We start from the raw sequence: 20475 nt of genomic DNA on the forward strand, positions 1-20475 counted from the left end.
TTGTTATCAGATGCCGAAGTGCCAATTGTTTCGCTAGAAGAAAGACAATAAAACGATTTTGTGAGAAAAGAAATTTTATTGGTAACGTAGAGACGATTCGAACACGTATAAACGGTATGTATAAAAGTATAAAAAATAAATAGCGATGACGCTGCGACTTTGTAAAAGTCTTAATGAGAGTGAATCCATCGTGAGGTGTTCCCATTGTCGCCGAGATCACGATCACGATCACGATTACGATCACGATCACAATTCGATGACAATAACTTCACTAGTGACAAATAATGACGATAACAATAATCATTATATGAATAATTGACGTTGTTCTTAATTTTACGGTAAATTTCGCTATCATTCAACGCACAATTTATTCTCTCACGCACACAAATCCATTTATCCTTCTCTCTTGCTCTCTTCATACATGAACACTAATCATTTGTTAAATCTAAATGGTGGAGATCAATGCAATAATATAAATAAACTAGATTCGCAGATTCCTTCGTTCGCGATAACGTAATACACAAACTTGTCTCGAGCATCTCTCACACACATTTTTCACTGCGGTTCTCGAATATTTTTGTCCTTCTGTAAAATATTTGGAATATTTCTACATAAGTAAATCCGAACAGCGAGATATCTCGGATGTAATAATAAAGTTTCATCGTATCTTTTCGCGAATTCCAGCTTGCGCGTCTTGTACCTGACAGAAATACGAAGTGTCTCAGAATTTACGATGCAATCCGAAGCTATCCTTTATTCGAAGATGACTCTACAAACAACAAGAAACGAGGAATCAATTTTTTTCGTTCGTAGTTTTGTTTTCGAAAATAATCTCGTTTAAAAATCCCGCGTCGGGTTTCCTGGGACTCGCATCGGATGCGCGCGCACAGAGTGGTAATCTTCGAATTTTCAAACGCAATTTTCGTGGAATTCACGTACGAAAATAAATTACTTCGTCGTCCGTCGGTCTCCAAGAAAGGATCTATCGATTCGATCGTTCGATTTTGATTCACTCTGCGTACGCAGGTTATTTTCCACTCGCAGAACGTACGGCGCATGTTTAAATAATCTTGTCGCTCGTCTGTTTAATTAATCCAAACAATCGTACAGCAAATAAAGGAGCTCATTATTCACTTATGTGCCCAGAATGCAAGATACCGAACATTTTATAGAAAAACACCGTGTTACCGCGCAGTTTATGTCGCCAGAAGTAAAATAATAATATTTAAACGAACAGAAATATGCAAATGTGGATTGTGGCAATAACGACTGTGGATCTCTACGCACTTGTGGCACGTGTGCAACATCTTACGTTCTCGTCACAAGAAATTTTCTATCTAATGATTTACACGCGTTGGCGATCCAGACCTGTTTTCGCGATCTCTTTCAGCTGAATTTCCTTCTTTTTTGCTCTAAGTATAGTTGCTCGCAATTGCCGGACTTGATACAATCGTGATTGGGGTTAATGGTGGCCGACAATATCGACGATTAAATTTGAAGTTCGCGCGCACGTGTTCACGTGTACGCGCGAATGAACGAATTACGAAATGCGGTGTTCGTTTTTCCAATAGTTTCAACCCTTGCGCAACAATGCCTGGGTCTTTGGAGACCCGTTACTATGATAATCTACTAACGACAACGAAATAATGTATCTTCTCCGAATTCTCCTATCGTTTTATATTCCGTCTATTCATTTTGTGTGATAAATAATTTCCAACTCGGGCCACAACTGACCCGGTCATCGGACATCTGCCTGTACAGTCGAGCAAGGGTTAAACGAATCTATAAAAATGTAAATTCACGTGGGTACGCTATCTAGGACGGGTCGCGGCCGACCCTGTCGTCGAGCTATTATCTAACAGTTAACGATATGCTTGAACGAATTGATTTCTGCAACCAGCGCGACTCATAGGAATTCGGTATTAGATCCTCGAAGCGATATATCCCTCTGTTTCGAGGCTCAACGTTGTGCGTTGCTTCTCACTTTCCTTAAATTAGAGGCTAGAGAAGAATGTACGAGAGTATGGCGTAAAATGTTCATTAATTCACATGGCAGGGCAGTGATAGGACGAGTGACTCGTTAGAAAAGAAAATCCCATGGCTCCTACGCATAGATCGTGGCTAGTCCCTCAACGATCCACATTGATGCACGACAACATGGTATTCGAGGATACACCGACCGAATCTTACGTGGCTCCTAAGCCCGCTAAAAGCTCGTCCTATTTGTCGAACGATAGCTCAGCTCGGTACACTCTAGATAAAACCACCTCCTCGCCTGCAGTCTCGCAATTAACACATTACCTACCGGCTAAATAAAATAGCATTCGTTGAGTCTAATTAGCTGCTTATGCTGTCTCGAAATTTCCAAAATGAGAACTTCCGGTAGATAAAGCGTTCGTGCGTCCACTAAAATTCCCCGACCAACAACGAGGGAATATTCTATGAGCGGTTTCTACATGGTTTCCTTTGGAAAACGAGAAACGTCTACAGTTACGCGAAACCTTTGAATCTTGAATTCAATCCGTTTCAGGATAACATCCGTTCCAGAGCCCCGACTCGTGTGTACCGGCCTCTTCAGAAATGCTGAATCGCTCTAAATCATTCTAGACTCTACATTCTTTTACTCTCCGAGTAGTGCGATCCTTCCCCTCTAATTCCTCCAATACCGTTTCCAAATCAACGAGTCTTTCTACGAGTGGTTGGTCCTCCGGGCAATAAAACAACGCTGCTCGTTCGATTTATCAAGAACCCCGATTATTCTCTCGTTGAGTCCGCTAAAATCGGTCAGATTCTGAACAGAGAGGTGGCCTCTGTGTTTAAAACACGTTGCTCGTCTCGCGTTCCTCTCTGATCCGCTACGTCGTGATCGTTCACGGCGGATCAAGAGGGAGAGACGATTGTCAAGAAAAAGGGTCCAACTTCGAATCACCCCGTTCCAGGGGACCTGATTGTTCGGGATCCATCGGTTGTTCCCTATCATTCGAAATCATTCACCCGCGGTTCAGTGAACGATTGTCAGATACCGCGACACTGTCCGTGTCGTGTTTCATGGCAGCGATTCGTCCGAGTCCTCGTCAAACGATGAGGATGTCTTCGGGGAGGCTCCTATGCCGGAACCTGGACGACCGGCCTGTGGATCGGCACCGAGATCACGTAGATGTCCAGCTTCTCGCCGGAAGCCTTGTCGACGATCTCCCCGTAATTAACGGAATCGTACGGAGGCGGCGCGAACAAGTGATACGGGGGTGGCGGTGTCTCCGTGACCACCTGGCTGCCGTTCATCACCTCTGTTCGCTGGGCGTACGGCACTGTCAAAGGACGACCGCCTCGACGACAACACCATTCCGAGCAGCTCACTATCAGGAAGAACGCTACCAGGCCGCCGAACGAACCGATGTACCAGACGATCGACCACGGATCCAGCGGGTTCTGATCGTCCCCGTCTACTGAAACAAACAGAAACCTGCCTATGAAGGATAAGGTCGCGTTAATAAAGTCGAGGACAATGGGTCTCTGATCCTTTCGCTACCGTAGACACGCAATAGATTCATAGTTGCAGTTGGACGCGTCAGGCATTTGTTGCAATCGGATCTAATCATTCTGCTATTTATAAACTAGACCTTTATCTACAATTGACGGTTCGGTAGCGAAAGGATTAAACTTCTTAGAAAAGTCAATCTAATTAAACAGCCACTTCGTGCAATCGAGCCGAATATGTTGTGTGTTAGGTTTGCGATATAACTTAATATATCTCGATACAACTTGCATAAGCGAACGTAATTGTATGTTAATAATTAGAACAATCGAATGTTGAACGCGACTAGATTCTAATAACGACAAGATTGAATATATCCAGACTCTGTGCACGTTTTTAATTATACTGCGTGTTGCAAAATGTAGGATTTCGCTCAGAAATGTCTTAGAAGGAATGTCAGGAATGTCTTCTTTAGTTAAAGAAGGAATGAGGAACAAGTCGTCTTGATCCGACCTGGGGTACTACCAGCGCGAAGTGAATTTTGTTCCTGATCGTCTCTGGTACGGAGACATTGCCTCGGAGCAATAAATTTGAATTGTTGTCCCCTGTGAGAAGACGACTCCAGATGACGTGTTTCATTAGCCCCGGTCATAAATTCCCCTGTGATTCGCGCCGAATCAATCCCGGAATTCATTTAGTTCAATCGTGAGCCAGCCGTACGTGCGCTCTTATGTAAATTAAGCCCCGCCGATGTGTGATCGAACAACGAATCCCGTTAATGAGCTCAACGAGAGTTAACCAACCGAGCTCCGAAACTATAAATAACGAGCAATAAGCAACTGTCTCGGCGGAAGATGCACTTCTTCTGCTATAATGATTCGTGAATCAATGGTTCGACGGCACGTGACCGATAGCATCGGCAAATTCAACCGACACGAGTGCATTTAAATGAAGGTTTTCTATCGTTTATCATAAACTGCCTTGTTCCCGGGAGCCTCTGTTTTAGAATCGCGCTGTATGTACGATATGGTAATGGTTGCATAATGTTTAATATCATTGGAGGATTATTGGAGGATCATCTTCTGTCTCGGTAATTGCATCAGGAAGTATGTTTCCTCTTCTGCGAAACAACCTCTGATAATTCATCGAAAGTTGCAGGTTGGCTCGTGCATCGAGTTGCATATTTCAATTTCATCTAAAACGATTTCTATAATTGGCTATTATTGCTCTAGATTAATCTATGGAACCCTATAATACCGACAAATAAATAGAGGGTTCAAATTCCGATTAAAATTGTTTAAAAAAAGATATAGCACCATTATCAAAACCGTTTGCCGCATTCTTAGCAACTCCGAATAATTATTTGCCATACTTCGAACGCATTTATTAGTGATGATAGTTATTGTTCCAATGGTTATTTTTGGAGACACCCGGTAGACGGAGTTGCACGTTTCCGGTTGCTGATGCAAATGGTGATACATAGTTGGAAAACGATGAACAGATCTTACCAGCAGGTCCGTCTTTTCTTTTGCTCTGCTCTTCCTTTTCGTTGGACTCCGACTCGAATTCGATAACGTAAACGGTCTTCTCGTCCTCCGACCGATAGTCAGTCGTCGACTCGCCCCGGCGATCACTATTCTCAATTTTCTGAATCATCTCGCTGCTCTCCAAACGTTTCTGAGCGCCTGTCACATTGTAGCTCGACACACCGTGAACTGCAACCAGAGCAAACCAATCAAATTAATAAACAATGCATACATTCATCATCGAAATCTGAAACAGTTCTTAACCAGACGCACAGAAAAACGTTGTTTAACGCTGGTTGAGGACTGAGCAAGCGATAGTCTGCGCTTCCTAAGCCTGCGCGGCTGGATTTCTGAAATTCCCGTGATTCCCAGCTCTCCGACAAAAACAACAAAGATTTATTGTCTAAGCTGCAAATCGGTCCGTTTTCAGGAGGGGAAAAAAGCGTAATAAATTCATCAAACTTGTTATCTCGAAGGAGTGAAAGATTAACCTCTCCGATGTGCTCGAGATTTGGTCGGAGATAACGAAACATTAAAATTTCCTCGATTGAGTCATGGTGTGACGGTGCTCGCATCTACATATCTAGAAGCGTTGAAATGTCGCGAGTCACAAGATTTGATAATAATAATAATAATAATAATAATAATAATAATAATAATAATAATAATAATAATAGCGCGTGAAATTTTGAAAAGCTGGCCTAACAAGAGCTGGATTAGTCAGTGATTGGTCGGTATCGAAACGCAAAAACGATCCACCGGTTGTTTGCCGGCAATATATCGTTCACATTCGGGATCAGACTGTCTCAACGGCGCCGGTTTTATCCTAATTTTCCAACAAATTCGCTGTCTTTATCTTGCGGCAGGCAAACACCGTCAGACTGACAGTTTGAGCTTCTCTCTCTTTGCCGCGTGTTTGCAGTTCGCTGTCTATTTGCATGCTCAGGCCTGTTCGCGTCGAAATATTTTCTAGCTTACAGTTGCATCGCTCGCGTATTCCTTTGGAAGGTTGATAGTCTTCCAATCCTCTACGCCCCGACTATAATCATCGCTGCTGAACGATCGATCGTTCGCTGCGGAATTCGACTGCAGCCGACCTATCGTCGGCACCAATTTTTCTCGAGGAGTTTCCGTCGGTAGAAAATTGTCGGAAAATCTTTGGCTTGTTTCGCTGTCGCGCAGGACAGCGAAACCTGCCTTCCTTGCGTATGCAGGCCAATAAAAATAGAACCGATTCGATTTTTCGTGATGGACTAAGGTGGGGCTTATGTAACTTTCACATTGTGCCAACGTCGATACCGTCCACGTCCGGCGAGAAGTCGCCGCAGGATTTTTCCATATTCAGTCTGCCCCGAAAGCGGAGACTTGCCGTGATCCTGACGGAGGAACGGATCAGTACGTGATCGAAGGAACGTTCATGGTTGCACGGGAACGAGCACGTTTCTTTCTTAATCGAAGGTTGATTTAAGGCTTCCAGCTTGAACATTTTCATAAGAGGAGCAGTGCTTCGACCGAAGACGATGCTTGACGGAAAATTGTTGAAAAGAGAACATCGAGCCGTACAAAGTAGAACAATCCTAAACGAAACGGAGCAAAACAAGCACAGCTGACGGAGCAGAACGTGGAACGGAGTCCTCTTTGAATTGCCGTTCGATTGGAATGTAATAGAACGATGCTACACCAGAAACGATACTTTTTCCTAAAATTGGGTAACCCGAGCTTTCCAAACATCGTGTTCATTTTTGCGGGAACGCGGAACGAAAATGGGAGAGCTTTTCGTTCCATACACGCTCGCTTGTTTCGAGGTATCTTAATCACGGGACGACCTCTCTGGGAATACGATTACATTTCAGATTGCAGATATTATGGGAAACGACAAATTGGCGAGGATTCGCGATATTCCTCGATATCTTAGATTCAAATTGGCCGTCCTCGATTTCGTAGTTCGAGTCTTCGTATGAAATGATATAAGATACGGCGATATACGGAATTCTGTAGCGGCCTCTAGTGTTTTTAACGTTTGCTCTTATTCTTGATTATTTAATCGTTGCGTAGAAGCACAGCGGGCCGTTTATCGGTGGTTTAATTTTTCATTTAATTTCCTGCCGGGGCCTCGACGATAAAGAATTAATCCGCGATTAAAAAAAATATAAAAAATCTTGTTACAGCTGATCGGAATCGTTTTTGATTAAATACTAATTTTAGCCGGCTTCGATTACGGACCGGTTAAATTTAAAGCTCGGTCTTTATCGCGATTGATTATCAAGTAATTCCGATGTAGTCCTTCTTCATTAATTGCAGAGTAAACATTGGCGAACTCTGCCTACTGTAAGGACCGTTCCTCTCGACGACTGCGGGTCGCGAGTCGAGTAGATGGTAACGAGCAATTTGTCGTGGCACGGCTAATGCTCGTAGACAGGTAGAAACGAAATTCGTACGCATCGAGTGCCATTCGCGGTACAGTGCGCCGTATCTCATTACCGTTCGTCGAAATAATAAGAAGGATAACGACGGCGTGCTTTATCGTTTCGCATTCCAAAACGATACGATCGCCCAACAAACAAACGTTAACTAAAACAACAGATTAGAATTTCTTCGAATTCGATCGTAATGGAACAGCTCGTGCACCCTGCACCGAGTTCGCGCGGATTTATTTATGCGGTATAACGATACCGTTTTCCTATCGCCGTGATTTCCCTACGGGAATAACCTACTTCTTAATGCATTTGTTTCGCACTTGTTAAGAAATACCGGCGGCCCCTGTATTACCCGGCCTCTATCTCCTTGATAAAGTTATTTCGCCTTCCGAAAGTTCGCAACAACCAAACGGAAGTGTGCTTAAAAGTCTTCTCGTTCCACCGTGCCCGGGAAATAGATAGCGGCGCGGCGTACGGCTACGGGTCCCTTATTTCCCCAAGTTTTTCCACCGCCTACTTTTCTGCCCGGAAAATATTAAATGCGTTCTTAACGGGCTGATCAAACTCTTCGCGTGTCTCGATTCAATGAGCACGCGAGCGAACCGACGCGAACGAGCGTTAACGCGAGGATGGCCCAGCCCGATACAGCATGCTTCAAAAGAAATGGACGCTCTACGATCCAAGATTACAAAACGCCAACGATCCAAGATTTTACCACGATCATCGCATCATCCTCCCCTGCTTCCTTCCGCGAGAAATTCACGCGATCGTTACCGAGAGATCATTGCGCAAAGCCGCTCGGAGCAGAGAGAACCCGTCTTCTTACGCAATTCGTCCGACAAGAGGAAGCGACAGAGACAGACCGGCAAATAATACATTAGTCCGCGAAGTGTTTTGCATGCGTTCACCCGCCGCGTTAATTGTCCCGATGAAGATGCCGGCCGTGGCCGCCCATCGATCCCCCATCGTTTCACTCGGATCGCTCGATCTCGCACGCGGTTGCGCAATCAATCGTTGACTAATCGCGATCCTGCACGGTTCCCTTGAAAAATTGTTTTCCATTGCTATTCCTGGACGACGCGACACACGAAACGCATCCGAGGCTCGTCGCTTCGTTGTCTCGGCAAGCTAACGAAGTGGAGACGATGTGCAAATCGACGATCATTGTTCACGCGACGTACGATGCGAACGACTTCCTGTTTATGCTGACGCGAATTCTGAGAGTGATCGAGGCCTTCCAGGGACGAAGATCGACGGCTCTGAAATATTTGTCGAATGTTCGCTCGGTCGTTTTGTTAGAAATATTCGAATAATGAAATCGGTGACCGGTGCTCGAATTTCGAGTGGGCACCGCGATAATGCGATAATCGTTTTCGAGCAGCGAGACGATAATGCCGATGTATCGGGCCGATACGATCCCGGCGCGGTTTATCGGTTCCCAATTAAAGATAATATGTTTTCGACGGGCAAAATTGCAGGAGTGAAGAATATCGGTCAGGGGCCCCGAATCTCCGAGCCGATTTCCGCAGGTTCCAGTCTGTTAAAAATGCGACGCGAGCCAAGGAACTGAAACATTTGGAGAAAATAGAGATTCTATCGTGGCAAGCATATTTTTAGGGTATTATAGAGCACGGCTCTGCTTTCTTACGTAAATATAAGGCATTCTATAGCAAAACTCTCGGCAAACAGCCAACAAGCCTCGGGGGCCTCGCATTCAGCCGCGGATCCGATTAAAATCTCACGTTCGAGCCATGAATGATACGAGGACCGGGCTTGTAACCAGAGCAATTACGCTCGATGGTCTTCCATTGGCCCGGTTTTAAACTGCCTGGTCATCTGTTGCGTGTTATGTAATCGGCCGCGTGCTTTCGGTAATCGATGCCGTAATTTCTGACAGTGCGTGGCTCGCGGGGTGTCGCCGACGCCGCTGCTGTCACTATCTCGAAGAGTGAACAGTAGAAACGTTGAGCGATGGGTCGACAGCTGATCATTATGGCACGCGAATGGCGGGAATCCACTGATTAACAGTGGCCTTCGAAATGTTTTAATTACACGTAAACTTAAAATAACAGTCTCGAAGCGTTTTGGATTTCTCGCTCGTACGATCACTGAAATTAGGATAATGTTTCTATGGGAAATTCGTTGAACAACTTCTTTGCTCGTTATTCGTGCGATCGAAATCATACGTGACTTAAATAAATCCAGTGTTATCGTTGTTGCAAAACAATATGCATTAGTTGCGTTCATGCTTCCATAAATCTAGTATTAAATCTGAATGCGTGGACGAGGAGTCTCTATAATCGAACTGAACAAAGCCACGTGAATTTCTATCAGTATTATGTATATTGTACTGTACTCTGTACGTTGAACAAATTATCGCTTAACCTTAATAAATGTTTCACTAAACGATTCATTCGCAGAATGCATGGTTCTGTGATCATATTCCGTCAATGGATCCGTGATCCAATATTGTTAATTCGATACGGGATCTTGGGATCACTTTCTTCTCTATTAACTTTACATTCGTGGGGCACTGCAAAGACATAATATTATACTTTATAGCTACTATAGAGTACTCAAATATTTTAAAGAGACTAGTACGCTAAGACTGCTTCATGTTACACTAGTCAGACCAATTTTAGCATACGATTGCACAATTTAGCCATTTTGGCACAATTTGGATATTTACATCGCGCAGTGCTGGGAAAAGCAGAGCGTACACTGTTCTGTTTAGCGTTCTGGCATATAATATAACCACGACTATGAAACTATATTATCCTTTATGGACCTAAATTCTCTTGAACGTAGAAGGCAAATTTATGACATAGGATAGCGGAGACGGTTTGCCGTGAGGCAAAGACCACAATTGTTTTTGGCTTGTTCTCGAGTGTTGGAACAAATTAACTTTATATTTATCGAATGAGATATTAATTTCTTTTTTTTTTTATTCAAAAATGAACAAGATAAAAGACCGAAGAAACTTGATAACATCAGCTGTGTATAATCTAACGTTTCTCTTTTTATGTACTAATGGATTGACCTCCGTATGAATGAAATAAATAAGCTGAGCAAACATTGAGATATTCCATTTCGCGGCCAAGTCGACGACAAATGCGGGCTCCATTGATTTATGTCATTCTCGAGTGTGTGAAACAGAGAGACGCGGAAAGCCTCGGAAGAATCAAAACAACGTTGACACGTCCAAGAGACAAGGAGATTGATGGTACATATTAGACTTTATTTCTGCGACGAGGATCCACGTTCGTTCGATGAAAATTGTACCAGGCAATTCGAAAGTTGCTAGCCGACCATGTATGCATGTATCGACTATCGTGGGCTTCGCCCGCGACGCAACGCGACCGCCGAGACCTTCGAACAAACTCTTTTGTTCTTCGGGCTGAGAGTTCAGCCCGCGAAGAACTTGGCTGCGGCCCAACTTTCACGATCGTCGTGTATTATTATCGGAAGTATTGTTACCTGGCTCGAGAGTGTGCCGGCCATTGTTCGAGCCGTGGACACGAGAATATAGACGAGTGTCTCTGGTTCGATCGACGGTGTACAGTGCAAGAAAAAGAAGAAGAGGAAGAAGAGAAGGAGGTGGTGGAGGAGGAGGAGGTGGACGAGAAGGTGAAGGAGGAGGAGGAGGAGGAAGAAGAAGAAGAAGGAGAGCTTCCGTTTCAAAGTCAAGCGTGTCGGGTGGAGATTATCGACTGGTTCGATTCACCGCATAGGACGCATCGAACCGCGCGGCATAACGCCTATTGTGCAATAATAATTTGCCTATTGCCAGCCTATTGTACAACCACCGGGCTTGCGTATCAATGACCAAAGCTTTCTTGTTCGAAATCAGCCGGCTCAAAAATATGAAGCTCGACGACGCGTTCCGCTATCAACGTTTGTTTCGTCGCTGATCTTCGTTGTTCAAACGTTCCATTAAACGCAGCCATCTCTCCTTCACGAATCGTTTTAATTTCTTCGCGTGGAGAAAATTGTACTACCGTTCTTAGTAGAACGAGACGATACTCGTTTCTTGTTTATCTACACATTTACTTTCGCGCACAGATTTTGATAACAGAAGAAATCTTCTTCCGACTCGGTATTATCCGTGACAGAGTTCAAACGATTCGGCAGAGGAAAGTTCCAGACTCGCGGAATACTAAACTATGCGCTACGAGTTGATAAAGTTAATTCGGTTATTTTTATACAAACTGCCATGATCGCTTAGTTCGCAACAGAATGAATAGTCGAATCGTCTAAAAATACCGAGCGCATTATCAAGTTAAATTCGATAAAAATACAGTCGCTTCGTTCCAGTTAGGACATTTGTTCCAGTAGAATGCTAAGGAGCAAACGTTCCCTGAATCTACAAACCGGCGAAAAATAGCTAGACGATGACTAGCAGGGGGCCAACTTAGTATTCGCCGGGCAATTTTTGCAGAAGCGGGTCTCCGGTCGCGAATATAACCGGTGTCCAGGATGGTAACGGTTCCCTGGGCCCCTTTGCGCGACCATAAGCGGCCCATGCAGAATATAAACCGTCCATACGCTTCATGCATCCGCCATGGAAAGTCGGAGAGACAGTCTCGGCCGGGTTACTGAACCGGTCGAGTAGAAATTTAGCGAACGGATTAGGATAACGCGCGGACCCGTTCCCGAACTGGGACACCAATTAAATCTGATGATTTAAAGGTGGATAACAAGGAACGAGAAACACCAAAAGAGAGAGAAAGAGAGAGACAGTGTCAGAAACACAAATGGCAATCGCTTTTGAATAATCGTGAGCGAAGCCGGTACCATGATTGCTCTGAGACGATCGAAGTACAGAAGTTACAGCAGCCTTCTGTTCGCTATAAATTGTTGCATCGACAGCAGAATCTGCTCTATAGACGCTTGGTGTATTTATGGTGGCATTCATGGGGATCCATATTTTCGATAGTTCGGCGGAAATGGGTGCAGAAAATTTTCAGCTCCTTCGAGGCGATCGAACAGCGGAAGATAGAGCAGCCTTCTGTTCGCTATAAATTATTGCATCGAAAGCAGAATCTGCTCTATTGATCGAAACAAATGAGCGCCGATGTTTGCGCGGATGCGGCCTGTCGGCTGTCTTAATTGGTCGGTTAACGAAGTAAAATTACTCGGTGATTTTTTCTACGGAACGGATATTAGGTCGAGCCATAAATAAACTTCCGCCGCAGACGTTGGAAAATCGTCGAACGCGTTTGACGGAACAGCAATCGCGGTGAACGAGCGAGTTGCTCGTCTTTCGTCCGTTTCGTCGGCGTAGCCGAGGATGCGACGAACGTAGCGACGATTAATCGTCCCATTAATATACATAGGCTGATCGGCCGATCCATTTCTATAATTACAAAATGCACTTGAACCGTCGGTTGCTCTGCTTGGAATGCTTGATATGTGCATCAAAATAATGCGTCCCGTTGATCGTGGAACGTTTCATCCGAATGATTACAAAGCTTGTTTCGAACGGCGTTTTCTACGCGGAACAACATCGATGTCTCCACTTTTCATAATTATTTCACGGTACATCCCGCTTCGAAATCGCTTCCAAAGATGGAAATGTCGTTCCACCTTCTCATTTATTTTCCAGCCGTGCCTACCTAGAACGCACCGCAACGGAGGCTCGTCAGCGAGTTTCACGGCGCAAATGCATCCGCGGCAAACGGTTCCGACGGACGCGAATGCATCTCGCGACTTATCCAGCTGTTGCAGCTGCCTCTGAATCAGCGGAACAACTCACGGCGAAACGCGCGTCGACGATTTTACTGGAAAACACGCGTACAGATCGATCGGACTAAGCGCGGGAAAAAAAGAATGTCGAGACGAATAAAGGCTACGGGAACACACGGACCGAAATTCGTGTGGAAGCTATGCAAATTCGGTGGGTCGTTGAGATTCCTGTCTTCGTTTCCGTGCAAATGACGTAACGGGCGCGGCATCCCGTGTCCCCGAGTCGACGATTTTTTGCACGAAAAATAATACCGCGCCGGCAGCCTTCCTAAAGCACGATCGTCGGCAATAATTAACGAAATTATTCCCGCCTCGACGGCGACACTTCAATCAGCGGCCGTTTCGCGACTCTCTGCAAAGATTCTATCTCGAAAAAGAACTGATTTCGCGTATCGCGTATCGGCTGGTCCTTGAAAAGTTGGATAAAAATCTGCAAGGCCGTGAAATTCATCGAGAAGCATCTCGCGGCTACGATCCACGCGACGAAGATTCCGCGCATTTCTGCAACAATCGAATAAAAACTCCGGTAATTGGAGGCAGCGACGGGCGTCTGTCGCGAAGAAAGGACACGTCCGCGATCGCGCACACATCGTATCCCAGATTCCTCGATCTCTTTTTCGTTTTTGTTTCACCGAGATAACATACACAGACGGTTCATTGTGCGTCGGTTCGCATGATCGATGACGGAACTCGTATCGTCGCGATTATCATTTGGCGCAGTTTTAATCGACGTTCCCGGAACGCGCCGCGCCGTTCGAGACCGTTGAGATTGTCGGCGAAACACGGCCAGAGAAAAATCGAGAAAATTTCAACGATATCTCGGGATATACATACGTTATATGCATCGATTAAATCGCTATCGGACACCTTGTAGGAGGAACTGCGACACGGAGGAAAGCGTGAATTTCAGGGTTCAACGTATCCCGGACGACGGTACTCTTGGTTACCGCAGAAAAAGAATAAGGCGGGAGAAAGGAGGGAAGAAAGGAGAGCGGGACAAAAGGAAATAAAAAGGAAAAACGAACGAGCCGGTGGGGGGTGGAGGGGGGCGCCGGCAGAAACGGGGCGAGGGCGCAATGAATTTGATTTCGCCCGTTAATTACACCCGCGCCACTTCGGCTTGACCGAAGTTAAATACCCGGGACGCGATCGATTCGTTTGCCTTAATTGTCGCCGGTTATCCGTTAACGAGCCTGTCGTTTTCTGTCAGCCCTATTGGCAGGCTGCCAGTGGCCCTTTTTTTTTTTTTTTTACCACCGATGGAGGCCTCTCCTCATCGACTCTCCTGCGCTGGGGTTGCGAGCACCGGAATGCAATGCCACCTCGCCGCAGAAAATCGCTTGCATGTGCATGCCTAACCCAAATGCGCGTAGTCGTTGCACGACGGCCGAACAGAAACAATAAATATCGAAGTTCCCGAGCTGTTGCGGATACGATGCCGCAGATTATTATCGGCTTGTCCTGGAAACCCGTGTTTCCTCGGCAAGGAATAAGGTGTACTACTTTGTGGACGCTCGACGGTCGCCATCTTCTTCGCGGACCTACGAGTTTACGCTCGTTTCTGTCTCAGGGTCGCGCTGTTCGGCCGACAAACAGGCTCGAGCTCGATTTTTAGCGGAACGAGTCTCACAGTTTCCGCAAAATTATCGATTGTTCGTTTCGGTATGCATTTTTTGAGTCATCGATCTCTTCAGGATCGTGTCAGGCTACGATCAAGATTTCAGCTCGATTATACGAAGCTCCGAGGACTGAATTTGCTGTGAATGTGAATTTGCTTCACATGTAACTAGCTAAGTCTAAGATGGTTCGTATGCAATGCTATTCATTGCAAGAGTCAGTAAAAATTTAACATGGCACTGTATTTAATTTGAAATAGCTATTCTATAGAAAGAGAAAATTGCACTTGCAATCCGTAAGAAAAATAACGTTTGTTCGTAGAAAGAAGAAATAATTTTGCCGTCCAGAGGGAGCGTAAGATCTCTTCCAGAGGTCAGAGACTGCAACTGAGATTAGGCTACGGGAAAAACCGGCACTTTATTTTAGAGAGTATCGTGATGCAATGGAATAAAGAACCTCGTACATTATCTTTCATAGGCTTTCATGTTCTCGAGAGATTATGTCGACGTAAAGTGTGTAGCAACGGCTCGATCGAGAGATAACCGTCTGCGACGGTATCTGCGTGGCGCGTCGATCGAGAGATCACACGGGAGATCGGGGAGCTCGATCGGTGAACTCGATTGGCTCCGGAACAAGGAACAAAGAGGCCCCGACCGAAGTTTAATCGGCACTTTTACATCTACCATGAGAAAACACTCGTGGAACAGCATGTGTACACACTCGTAGTCGATCGCAATCGACGCGCCGAACGAATTCGACCAAATTAAGCGTATTTTTCACGGACTCGCGGACGCCAATCGAGACCTCGTTCGAAACACAATCGCGTAATCTTGATCGAGCCGACGTGGACGGTGGCGATGCGCATTTAGTATACATAGTTCGCTTCGCGGCGTTAGATCGAGATGATGATTTTTAACGGGACCGTCTGTCCAGTTAGCTGTACCGTTCCCAGCGTGTCCGAGCCGTGACGATCGCTCGATCCGCTCGATCCGCTAGATCCCTCGAACCCACTTCGATATACATATCTTCGAGACCTTTGACTACGGTATTTCAACTTCCGATAGCCTATCTTCCAATTATAAGCATCTGCTATGCGAAAAGGGGCTGCCTTGGAACCGCATCGATTTCCTTCCGATCATTGTTTATTCAACGGTCTAATCAATCTCTCATAAAACGCAACAGAAATATCACGAAATCTCGCCGATCCGTTCTTTAACCATTTACTCTGGTCATTCGCGCCGGATGTTATTCCCGGCCCGACTCAATATCGCGTCCCATAATCCATCTTGATCTCCGAACGACGTCGCCCGGTGATCTAGGAAGCCGGAATGACCCTCGAGCAAGGCTGGGATCGTCTTAAATCACTCGACGAGATAGAACCTTCCTATTCTATGTTCGACCGTGCCCGTGTCAAAGGTCGAGGACCGACTATTTCGGATCTGGATCGTCAAAAGATTTACGCGGGACCGCGGACAGTTCGTTTATCGATCCGTCGGGGAAGAAGCCGAACACAATCTGCTTAATTAGCTCGTGATTACGTCGTTCATAAATAGCCGAGCGAACTTTCAAAACACCGATAACGTCGCGTGCGAGCCGCGGGTAAAGGAACATGTATACGCGAAGGACTCGAATTTACAGGTCTGCAGTTCGGTTCGGCTCTCTTGTTTTTCTCGCGTGTTTGTTGTTATGCTCCGCGTGGCACTGGTTCAAGCGAAATTCATAGTTCTACCCGTGACTACTGCCAGTCAGCCGAATTTAAATCTATCCGCGAAACGGGCTGCACGGGCTGCGACCGAGCTGTAGCTTCAGAATGAACGCGCCGGGTGGATCCGTCTCGCGCTTCGCGCCGCTCTATTTTTATCTGAACTTTTATGAAAGAGCACGCGAGAACGGTTCAAATCCGCCGTCGCGAACGATCGAACTCTTTCCTCGCCATCAAGGGGTGGGAGATAGGGGGGAGGGGGCCAATCGCGCTATTAAACAAACATGCCGAGTTTCCCTACGCTATTTTCGAAAACGGGAAAGTCCGTTCTGCACTCTGCGTGCCAGAACTTACTTTGCGTCGATTTGCATTAGCAAGCATCGAACAATTTAACGCTACTTTTACCAAAAGGGTCGTAGGACACCTTTGAAAATTTTAATTTATAGTTATGCATTGATAGGTTATTCATTACATTGCCTTGATCGACTTTTCTTGTAATGATTACAAAATGAATTTGTTAAAAATATAGGTATACACGAAAGATCGGTAGAAACAGCGTCGAAGAAACAGATAGTGGCATTGAACTACGGTATTAGTCTTCGCTGGTGGTCTTTATTTTTGTGTACACTTTTCACTTGTCATGTTTCAATAACGCTCGGCGCTAAAAAAAACGGCTAATTTACAAACTAAATAGATTAATTTTGATTTCGAAGTACATACAGTAGAATCTCGATTATTCAAAATAATCAGAGGGTCGTAGATGTTCTGCTAGTTAAGAAATTAAGTACACAGTCACAGAATGCTAAATTTGGTTTTTATCAATTTGCACAATACACAATGTTGTCCACAGTTTGCCTTAAACCGAACTGTTTATGTGAGAAATGTGTTCGTTTAATAGACCATTCTGACACAGATGTTCGCGTAATCACGGTTCTACTGTACACCTGAACAAATGCATGTATCCAATTGTTTACGAAGCGTCATCGCAGTCTCGATAATCGTAAATTACAGAATCTGAAGTCCTGGTAGTTCTGAAGTTAATAACATGTTGTTGTCCGATCTCTCTCTCTCTCTCTCTTTTTATCTCTCTCTCTCTGTCTCTCTCCTCCTCTCTCTCCAAAACTCTTCCACGCAATAATTCATCGAAACGTTTACAGTATTTCCATGTAATTTGACTCGGCCGATGCTTTGCCTAAGCTACCAGCTGTTTACGGCAGAATCGAAACTATTATGCAATGCCTGCAAAACTTCAGGATTCATTGAAAGGTTTTTGCGAAGTTTTTGCTGCTCCGGTTTGATCTGCGTTCGGATGTATTTAACAACCCTCGGTCGGTTAGTTCACGCGATCGTATTTCACTCTGCCTCCCCTACTCCTCCTCCGCGACAGATTGTTAATGCCTTTTGCATAAGAAATTCTGCATTTTGTCGTTGAAACATCCGCGGAGAGGCAGAAGTTCAAGACGAAGCTATTATAAGCTGCCACCGGAGACACTGTACTTTTCGTAGGCGACTGGCATGATTCTGCGAAACATAACGGATGGATCGAGCCGAAGTTTTGCAATTACACCAGGTGAGTATTAATTTTTGGTGCCGGGTAACTAGATGGTTCGGTACTGTTTACTGCAACTCGGCGTGCACAAACGCGGAATTTTTCCATTGTTTATGTTAACACGCCAGGCACGTTTTGTTCTTCTTTTTTATTCAACCCCGGTCTTGCTGGTTTACCATTTCGCGCTGGTCAAGCGTAATTCGAATGTTACGTTCGCCGTGGTTTTATCCGCGAACAAATCGTTTCTTCCGAAAGAGATAACCGATCGAATTTCAACACGGTTGAGAAAGAAAGAGTTTTGAATAAGCAGGACTCCGCGAGCAAAAAGATCGATAGTCGTCGGGCTAAATATTCGCGAGAGATTCTCTTTTTTTCTTTTTCGAGTGGCGTGTACGCGACAGACATTTTTTTGCGGGTCAATGACAAAGTCCTCGAGAGGCACTCGATGTTTCAATTATTTGAAACGGCGCGCGTCACGTCCCCGATTAAACTATCCCGCGTGATTACGCGATCGCGGAGAGCAAAGTATAATTGCCGGTTTTTCGGACGAGTCACGATTACACCTTATTACACGTCTGCGACAAGTCTACCTCGGGATTCATTCAGCGAATTCGTTCGTCATTTCCGCGAACACCATCGAGCCCAGTCTTCCCCGTAGTTCGCCGCGCGTTCTAACTTTTCATTAGGCGCGCAAATAATCTTTATTACTCCGACATTACGGATGTCGTACGACCATTAAAGTAGTCAGTGTTCCGAGCGTTTTAATTTACATTGAATAAAGGGCATTCACGAAAAAAAAAATGTTAAATATTAGAGTATGTCGGGCAGCAAAGATCACCGGTTCGGCTATATTTTCTCGCAACCTGTCACCGATCGCTGTCCATTCAATTGTTAGCTTATTTCTTGCATATCAATCGGCGTACCAAATCGTCGCGCAGTCGCGGGACGAAGCCGCGGTTACGTTGTTGCATAAAATTATGTCTCGGTAAGGCACGGAACTCTCGAAGCTTTGCTCGACGTCGCCGTTTAATATTTGAAACGAGGACGCGGCCGCCGGCGACCATTTTATCGCGGCAATTAAAAAGTTACGGCCTTTTGTAGTCCCATGGCAAAGAAGCTGTCGGGTTAACGCATTGAACGGCCAAATGGAAACAAAAGACCGATCTCAAATCCGAGACACATCGTTCACGAGGGTCCTCCTCCGGCTCCTCGCCGTTTAATTACCGTGCTGGAAAGCGAGTCGGCATCGTGCGTAGAATGGAACGTCTTATCAAACCGACCACAATCCCGCAGAAATCTTAGGAGTAGCTTCGAGAGCGCGGAAGAGAGAGAGAGAGAGAGAGGAAACGCGCGAACGTAAAACGAAAATAACCGAGGCTGCGTGCGCCGTCACGTGAAAGCACGCCGACGATCCATCGATCCCGCGATTGACAGCGCGAAAACGTCCCGGATCGAGCAAACGTTTAAATCACACGGCCGTTTAATTCACAATCAAATCCTATGGGCGATCGGAGCTCGCGAGATTCGGAGCTTCGCGTGTCACGCTGGTCTCTCTCTCTCTCTCTCTCTCTCTCTCTCTCTCTCTCTCTCTCTCTCTGTCTCTCGAAAATCGCGTAATCCCGATTTGACAGGCGATCTCGATCGGGGAAAGCGCGGATCGCGCGTTCCGTTAGATTCGAATCGACGGCTCCACCATGCCACTACACTTTGACACATTCTAGAGCAGTCCGGTTCAATCACTCCTACAACTGTGCCACGTGGGTAATTTCGCGCTACTTACGGCTTTAATAATTCAACGCGGTACGATCTATAAACACGCCGGCAAATAGGTTCTCTCGAAACTCACAGGGTCACCTTCGATTTTATAAACAGCGGCGTACGACTTTTTCCACCTGCTTGCCAACGATCTATGAAATCGGTAGAAACCAAACACATACATCATTCTCCGCAGCGATCGCCGCAACGAAAATCCTCAAGTTACGCGACACTCGGATCTGTTCGACGTTTAAGCGATTTAAAACCGGCGAAACAGATTCTCCGACCCTCGGGATCTCGATCGTCGCCAGATTTTTCCGGCGATACCTAATTTCCGATCGATAACGATTTCTTTCTTTCTCTCTCTCTCTCTTTCGAGAGATCGCGAGACCTGTCACGCTAGACTATCGATTTAGAAACGTCAGTGTGCCCGACCTTCGCGTGCAAACGAGATCCATCGATCGGTGGTTTCGGAGCAATGCAATGAAAACGATCGGGAAGGAGACGAAAGAGGATGTGTGAGAATGATCGTGTGCTGTCTCTACCTGGTAGCGGAGCTGCGAGGAACGCCTGGTTGCTGGTGACGAGCAACGACACCAACACGAAGAGGGACCACGCGAGGACGATCATCCTGGATCGTATCGATCAACGAGAATCAGCGGGACGGACTGAATCAGCTTGGGTAGCTT

General features: G+C 45.6%; 1 protein-coding gene across 4 annotated transcripts; it reads right to left on the minus strand.

Moving 5' to 3' along the window:
- Positions 1–56: 56 nt before the first annotated feature.
- LOC117220897 (uncharacterized) lies at positions 57–20473 on the minus strand. 4 transcript variants are annotated; one of them, XM_033471351.2, is made up of 3 exons: positions 20332–20473; positions 4984–5190; positions 57–3443 (listed from the first exon to the last, which is right to left on the minus strand). In XM_033471351.2, the coding sequence occupies exons 1-3, from the start codon at positions 20414–20416 to the stop codon at positions 3106–3108; spliced, it is 630 nt and encodes a 209-aa protein (XP_033327242.1). In that variant the 5' UTR covers positions 20417–20473; the 3' UTR covers positions 57–3105. The 4 variants fall into 4 exon arrangements, with proteins under 4 accessions (XP_033327242.1, XP_033327233.1, XP_033327229.1 ...); XM_033471342.2 differs by having other exon boundaries at positions 57–3446; XM_033471338.2 differs by having other exon boundaries at positions 57–3467.
- Positions 20474–20475: the final 2 nt, after the last annotated feature.

This window comes from Megalopta genalis, chromosome 1, assembly GCF_051020955.1.
Source record: "Megalopta genalis isolate 19385.01 chromosome 1, iyMegGena1_principal, whole genome shotgun sequence".
Lineage (NCBI taxonomy): Eukaryota > Metazoa > Arthropoda > Insecta > Hymenoptera > Halictidae > Megalopta > Megalopta genalis.

Coding starts and splice junctions, on each gene's coding strand:
- LOC117220897 (XM_033471338.2), bottom strand. CDS start 20,416: ATGATCGTCCTCGCGTGGTCCCTCTTCGTGTTGGTGTCGTTGCTCGTC. Junction 5,191..20,331: donor CCTCGCAGCTCCGCTACCAG/GTAGAGACAGCA, acceptor CTCTGGTTGCAG/TTCACGGTGTGTCGAGCTAC. Junction 3,468..4,983: donor AAGAAAAGACGGACCTGCTG/GTAAGATCTGTT, acceptor TATCCTTCATAG/GCAGGTTTCTGTTTGTTTCA.